The 7581-nt window shown below is 38.9% G+C and overlaps 1 protein-coding gene across 1 annotated transcript; it reads right to left on the bottom strand.

Annotated features, from left to right (window-relative positions):
• Positions 1 to 4786: 4786 nt before the first annotated feature.
• LOC105988529 (growth-regulated alpha protein-like) lies at positions 4787 to 6876 on the bottom strand. Its single transcript, XM_013020161.1, has 4 exons — positions 6717 to 6876; positions 6498 to 6621; positions 6299 to 6382; positions 4787 to 5416 (listed from the first exon to the last, which is right to left on the bottom strand). The coding sequence occupies exons 1-4, from the start codon at positions 6811 to 6813 to the stop codon at positions 5401 to 5403; spliced, it is 321 nt and encodes a 106-aa protein (XP_012875615.1). The 5' UTR covers positions 6814 to 6876; the 3' UTR covers positions 4787 to 5400.
• Positions 6877 to 7581: the final 705 nt, after the last annotated feature.

Below are 7581 nucleotides of genomic sequence, written 5' to 3'. Positions count from 1 at the left end.
GATATTTCAACTCACTTTGCTTTGAAGAGAAAAATTCTCATCTCATTTCTGCCTTTTATAGACACTTCTCCCTCTGGTAATTTGATTTTTGTTCTTAGAGAAACAGCGTGGTTACATTTTGTTAGATTTCTAATAAGACATTTTAGAGCATTACCTTGTGCAACCCGTCATTCATTGCTCCTTTTTCAGTCTCTGCTCTTATTTTGTCAGGTTATAAGTGGGTGCTAGGTGGTTTCCTGTGGGTCTGAATACAAGCTGAAAGAGGTTGAGGGACATTCTGTGGGAAGGTTTGTAGGAGGGCAGACAGAGGAAGTTGGATGCCTTAGAGCTACAAAGAAGTACAGAGCGGGACTCTACTCCAGATGACTCCAATTACAGTCACAGGACATTCTACCTGTTCATGCCTCAGTTCTTTGTCTCTAAATGGCCATAGTGGTACATATCTACCTTGAAAGATCATTAGAAACAATACTATGTTATTTGTAAAACACTATTACATATTAATGCTCTAAATAATTACACGTAAACACAATAAAATGTCTGAGCACTGTCCTCGAGTTTTGGGGCTCAAGACTAGCACTCTACCAATTAAGCCACATCCCCATTTATAACTTTTAGGTGGTTCATTGGAGATAAAAGAATCTCACAGATTTTCCAGGGCTGGCTTTGAACCACTATCTTAAGATCTCATCCCCCTGAGTAGCTAGGATTATAGGCGTGAGTCACCAGTGCCCAACAGAAATTACTTTTATCCCTATGTCCCAAGCAAAACTCACCTAGAGATAAAGTTCTTATACATAGGGGAAAGATTTTTTTCTTTGTGTTATAAGCATCCTCCAATATAAGAAAATGTCATTTAGGTTTGGTTTTCTTAAGTGGAAATTTAGGATGAGTTTGCTTTTTTATGTTTTTAATTAGTGAGTTATTTCTAATTATGATTTTAGCAATTTCAAGTACAAAATGTGAATCAAAGTAAGGCTATCCCATACTAAATGTTAGGAAAAATAACTAGATTCCTGTCTTTACTTACAGTGATCATTAGTACAGTCTTGTATAAAAACAAAAAAATCCCCAAGAATTTAAAATATTACTTTTTCTAAACATATGGAAATTAATGTGAACCTAAAATGTATAAAGTATATGAGTAATTTAACTCATCAGTAACAGAGTATTTGTATCACAAATAATCCCTACTTTTCTGAAATTCACTGTGCACTCTTGAGATAATTAGTAGAAATGCAAGGTATTATTTAAAAATAGAACAGGACCCTATGTTGGAAATGAACTTTACAACTTGAGAGGAGGGGAATGGGGAGAGGAAAGCAGGTGAAACTGAGGAAGGGGGTAATGTACTCACTACTTTACTTATGAAACTGTACCCCCTCCTGTCCATCACCTTTACAATGAAAAAGAAATGCAAAAACAAGTTGCAAGTACAATTTCATTTTTCTGCTTATACACAGAAACATGGATTAATGTAGGAAAATTATGAAGCACAGAAAAGATTAAAAAAAATTTCTTTAACCTTTTTCTAGTTTAGCAGATCTTTGCTTTTCTCTGCAACATCCCTAGAAACTAGCGTATTTCATAAGACGCTAAGTAACATAAACTATCATAAATAACATTTCAATCTAACTGCCAATGTTCTTAGGAGAGAGAGAGAGAGAGAGGGAGGGAAGAAGGAATGGAGAGAGAGAAAGAGAGAGGGACAGAGGGAGAGGAAGAGAGAGACCCAGATCCTCAGATCTCAGCTTCCTGAATAGTTAGGATTACAGGCATGAGCCACCAGTGCCCAGCTCCAAGAGTCTTTTAAAAACACATTTCAATATAAAATTGATATTCCTATTTTCTTAAAATTGTGTTCTTGGAGTTGTTAGAGCACCAACCAAAGGGTGAAACATAACTGAGTTTGGTCTCAGACCAAAAAAAAAATGTTCTAAGTTTTGTGAAGGTACTATTAGGGAATTAATTTTTCTTGTGTTCATATAATTTAAGTCAAGAAATATAGGATCAAGATGTATTGTACTCACAAACTGACTGTTGAATTGAAATCTCATTTGTAAAATTACTCTAACACAGTGAAAATAAGAATACAACTTTAAAAAGAAATGACCTAAAAATAAAAAAGAAGAAATATAGAAATGCCCAATTACAGAAAGAGTATGTCAGATAAAAACTTCAAGAAAACGAGGACAAACAGTTTTGCCGTGGAGATATTTTCATCTTAAGAGATGTTTTGCCTGAATATGGAAACAGCATGATGTAAAGTAAAATTTAGGAAGTTGAGAAATGAGTTATAAACCACAGGAAACAACACGCACAGGGTGTATTCATAGCGCCTTTCACAAAATTCCTTGTGCAGTGAAAAAGCAGATTGGATTTGTACAATTGCTGAGTCAATTGTACAAGTAGGCTTGATGGTATTGCTTCAGTCACGCACAATATTACTAACTTTTTACAACTCTGTTGATTAAACATTGAAAGAATTTGTTCACATATTTCATGTGTGCATTTGTCTAAGACTCATTTTTGATCTTTTCATCTTGCTTTCTGTATTTTTATAATACATTACTAACTTCAGAACACTTAAGGGTATTTTGTCAATTGAAGAATTGAGTTAGTCTTCTTTATCTCTGAGATGACTCATTTCCATGATTCCTTATAGATAAATCAGACCCTCACTAATAAACCAATTAGTAAATAACAATACATTGATAGTTATGAACAATGTATGATATACAGTTTCTTTCAGTTAGTTTTTGCATGATTCAACACTCAATTCTTTCAGTTTTTTTATTTCTTTTCTCTTCATTTTTTTTATTGTGAAAATACCATACAGAGAGGTTATAATTACATGGGCAAGGTAATGAGTTATCAAACATCTCTTATCAAGCATTGTTGCCTCCTCCTTTGGTTCCTTTTCCTATCCCTTTCCATCTCCCACCCCAAAGTTCATTTTCAACATAACAGGTTCCTCAAAAGACTCCACATAGAGCTCCCCTATGACCCAACAATCCCACTTTTGGGCATTTATTCAAATGATCACAAACAAGACCACACTAAAGCTACCAGCACAACCATGTTTGTTGCAGCATTATTTACCATAGCTAAGAGATGGAACCACCCCAGATGCCCCTCAGTAGATGAATGGATCAAGAAAATGTGGTATATATACACAATGGAATTCTATGCCTCCATCAGAAAGAATGACATTGCCCCATTTGTTAAGAAATGGAAAGACTTGGAAAAAATTCTATTAAGTGAAGTAAGCCAGGCCCAAAGAAACATAGGTCCATGGTTTTCCTTATTTGCAATAACTAGTATGTGTCTGAGACAAGCAGAAAAGGTCAGATAAGTTGATGTTAGGTGAAATGAATCCCTAAGTATTCAAATGTTTTTTTTTCTTTCTTGCGATTGTTTCTAACATATTTATAAGATGATTTCTTTGTATGTCTCTCCATCACAGTATAACCCCTGCTTTCACTGTATTTGATGTTGCTATAATTTGTGGAGGGTAAGGGAAAAAACAAATCGTTTAAATAGGGATACAGGTGGACCCATTGCAACAATGAGATGTACAAGTCATTATGTTGAAAAACAAACTTTACAACTTGTGTTTGTTTCTTTACTGATACCAGTGTTTGAACTCAGAGCCTTACACTTACTCTACTGGCACTGTAGCTCATCTTCTTTGCTGATTTGTTTATCTAGATATTTTTACCCATACTGACTTCAAACCATAATCCTCAAGATCTCAACTCCCCCAATTCTTAATTTTAAGTATCTAATACTTAAAGTTACCATACTGGGGTTTGAACTCCAGGAACTTGTGTGCTAGGCAGGTGCTGCATCATTTGAATCATGGTCCTTTTTGTTTTTATTATATTTTATATCCTCCGTTATATTTTTTTCAGTGATGATCCTGGGGTGCCATAGCTCCACTTGTAGTTTTTTGATTAATTAGGGATAAGAGTCTCATGGACTTCCCTGTCTAGTCAGGCTTTGAACTGAGATCCTCATATGACAGCCTCCAGAGTAGCTAGGACTACAGCCTTTTTTTAGGTTTTTAAATCCTGAAGTTTGTATTTTCTTTTTCAGGGTTGGCCTAGAAATTATTTGCTCTTACTCCATTTAAATTTTCTATCATTGCTTTCCTAACAATTGAAGGACTGTGTTAGGTTCCAAATCCATTAATTACATGTCATTTCTTCCTTTTGTCATATATTTTACTTTACAGTCTGTAATTACTTCCAAGGCTCATGATTGTTGCTGGCATTAAATTACCTAGGTTGTTATTTTTCGTTTGAGTTCTTACTTTAAACAAATCCACTTTTCATTCTCTTGCTCTCAAATTCATTAAAAGGAATTACATAATGTTTTGAAATTTTACTTACTCAAACTATTTAATAGAAGTCATTATTAAAACATGTGTAAGTATTTAGAAATTTGTGAAGAACTACTTTTGAGCCTGATGGTGGTGTTTGGCTGTAATCCCAATAGGCTAATGTGGAAGACTCATGAATTCAAGACTAATATGCACAATATACCAAGACATCCACCTCCTATTGGGCAGTATGAGAAACAGCGGTGTTTCATTACCACTAGAATTACCAAGGTAATTACATCAGGGTAATGATTGTTTCTAACCATATCAACTTCCTTCTTAAATAATAGATTGTCAGGGGGAAAGTCAAGCAGGAACACTCATGAGATTAACTACAGAGATCAAAGAGAATAAAACAAAAGATATTCAAGTTATATTTTAGTAAAACTTTTATTTCCATGTCAGATGTAAAAATGTAGCAGTAACTGCACCTTTTCTGTGCCAAGACAAAGAAAACCACTGGACAAAACATATTAAACAAGGCATTATGCCCTACAAGCTAGACATAAAATGTCCAAGGGAAGTTTCAACATACTGTTGACCATATAATACAAAGACTTCAATAAATAACAATTGACAACCATTTTCAAAAGTACAAAACCAAAATAGATGCACATGTATTGCCATATTCTCACAATAGTTGTACTCTCTAATTGCTTGGATCCTAACCCCAGACCCCAGACTTCCAGCATGGTAGCTGCTGGAAGTTGATGATTTTCCAATAAATATTAGTATAATAGCACATTTATAAACCCACCATCTTCAAATTCAACAATCAGAATTGAGCCATGTATGATGAAGTACATTTATCACTTTAAATAGTCATGTAAAATATTAAAATATAGGCTTGGAAAAATAAATAAATATAAACACAAATAAATAGTGCGCTCATAAGAAATAATAAAATTGCATTAAGGTCTTTCCAGGAGTCTCCAGATGCCAGCTATTCTTTGTTTTCCTGAGGATAGGGACAACAGGCTGGAATCAGCACAGCAATCTTTTCACTTTTTTCTAGATCAGTTGGTGCTGCCCCTGTGATGGAAAAAAAATACGAAAAGATGATTGTTACAAGGGTGAAGGAAAGTTCTTCTTTTATCCCAGCCCTTGAACCCAGAGGGAGTTGTACATGCATCTCTTGCCTGGCCTTGCCCTCAAGTAGGGTGGGGTTGTACCCACTACCCTATGCAGCAGAGTGCTGCAGCTCCTGAATGTTTTTGTTCATGGAAAAGTGGACTCTAGAGTCAATGCTATTATTTACTGGAAAGAATCAAAATTGCTCACTGATCATCACATTTGCTTAAAATTTACATGCATGGGTTCACTTAAGCCGCACACACAAACTATGCAATGGCTACAAGATCTTCCCTTTTGCATCATCTCCTCTGGATGTTTTTGAAGTGAACTTGCACAGTCTGCAGCTGGATTAAATTGCATTCATAGAGGTTCTGACCTTGAACTCAGAAATATCTTACTGCACAGAGCCCTGTTCTTTATCAGAAAGATTAGAAGTAACTTTACCCCAAGCCTGAGATTCTACAGGTTTAAGGTCCATAAAGGACAGAGGGAAACACTTTTTATTATTATTTATATTATTTTATTATTATTTATATTATTATTACTACTATTTATCATCATCATCATCATCATCATTGGTCTACTGTAAAACTTTCAGTAGTGCCCATCCTACCGAGATCCATTTGAGTGGGGTTTGGACATGGGGGGTGGAAGGCATTGGAAATAACTTTTTGGCATCAGTCTATATAAATGATTTGAATGGCTGATGTAATTTAATTGTGAAAATAATCCTTGTGATCGCTAGTCTTGCCACTAGCCCTGAGTTTTTCTGATATTGTCAGGACACGAGCCCCATGAGTGCACATCGTGTCCCACGTGCAAAGAGAAACCACGACTCACTTGCTCAGCATCTTCTGGATGATTTTCTTAACCATGGGGGCTTCGGGGTTGAGACAAGCCTCCTGTCCATTCTTGAGAGTGGCTCTGCAGAGAGAGAGGGGGGCAGTGCAGAGTGAGGTAGGAGGTCGGGCTGGGGTCATGAACGGGGTGGTGGGAAGGGTCGGTGTGACTTAGATCTTAGCCGCAAGGTAAGACTTACAGGACTTCAGTTTGGACGCAGTGCGGGCCTGGGGGTGTCACCTTCACACTTTGGATGTTCTTGAAGTGAATTCCATGCATGGTTTGCAGGCATTGGCAGCGCAGTTCACTGGCCAAGGGAGCCCCTGCCGGCAGGAGAGATCGGGTTAGTGGGTCTGCCCTTGGACTGGGCATTCACGCATCCCAGTCTTTTCAGAGGACCCCCAGAGGAAGGACCTACCTGCAGTGCATTGACTCCTGGCGAGCAGGAGCAGCAGCAGCAGCGGTGCGAGCCTGAGCAGCTGCAGAGCGCGGGGAGAGGAGGCGACGCCGGCCATGGAGCTGATCTGGAGGGTAGTGGAAGAGCCTGGAGCTGTAGAGAGCCGGCGGGGAGCTGCTGTGATCTCGATGGACCTGTGTCTCCCCCAGAACAGGGAGCCCCTTTTATGCATGGTTAGTTAGTGGGAGAGGCCTAAGCTCCCGGGCAGGGGAAATTCCCGGAGTCCTGGCTCTTCCCACAGCCGGGAAGGAAGACACCGCCCAGCGGTTGTTGCCTGATTGACCTGGCAGGCAGCAGACTCAGGGGCAAGTTGCCAATGTGAGACCTTGGCTTTCTGCCCCAACCCTCCAAGAAGAGGGCATTGCCTGTGGCGCTGGGGGGGATGTGATGGGACCTTGAACACCCAGTGACCCCAGTGGGCAGGGGCGGTGAGGAGGGGACGCTCAGACCCTGTGTACCCCGTGGGGGCTGCCCTGGGATCCTCCTAGAGCTGGCCCTGGTGGAGGGATGGGGGAAGGGCAGCCTCCCTTTCTTCTTTCTCTTGAGTTCTGTAGATTTCATTCATCTTTGAAATAAAGTGTCTTCACATAATGAAGACACCTGGTATCTGAGACTGCCAAGTGAGAATGTTGGGTTCTTCCCCTTCTCCGCCTCCCCCTGCTCCTTTCCCCTCCCCTCTTCCATTTTCTCCTTCTCTCCGTCTCTCTCAAATAAATCATTTGGTGCTGTGGATCATGGGAAGATCGTGAAGGGATCCTCACATGCTTATAATTCAGTGTTGATTTTGGAATATAGATGTCCCATCTGCTCTCTTTTGAATTCTGGA

Source organism: Dipodomys ordii, unplaced genomic scaffold, assembly GCF_000151885.1.
Source record: "Dipodomys ordii isolate 6190 unplaced genomic scaffold, Dord_2.0 Scaffold49, whole genome shotgun sequence".
In the NCBI taxonomy this organism is placed as follows: Eukaryota; Metazoa; Chordata; class Mammalia; order Rodentia; family Heteromyidae; genus Dipodomys; species Dipodomys ordii.
The sequence above is the reverse complement of the archived record's forward strand: the minus strand, read 5'-3'. Positions and strand labels throughout refer to the sequence as shown.

What these genes read in the sequence shown, in the direction of transcription:
- LOC105988529 (XM_013020161.1), bottom strand. Translation starts at nt 6,813, where the DNA reads ATGGCCGGCGTCGCCTCCTCTCCCCGCGCTCTGCAGCTGCTCAGGCTC. An exon ending in CAGGAGTCAATGCACTGCAG is followed by an intron (nt 6,622 to 6,716) that starts GTAGGTCCTTCC and finishes TCCTGCCGGCAG; the next exon opens with GGGCTCCCTTGGCCAGTGAA. An exon ending in TGCGTCCAAACTGAAGTCCT is followed by an intron (nt 6,383 to 6,497) that starts GTAAGTCTTACC and finishes CTCTCTCTGCAG; the next exon opens with AGCCACTCTCAAGAATGGAC.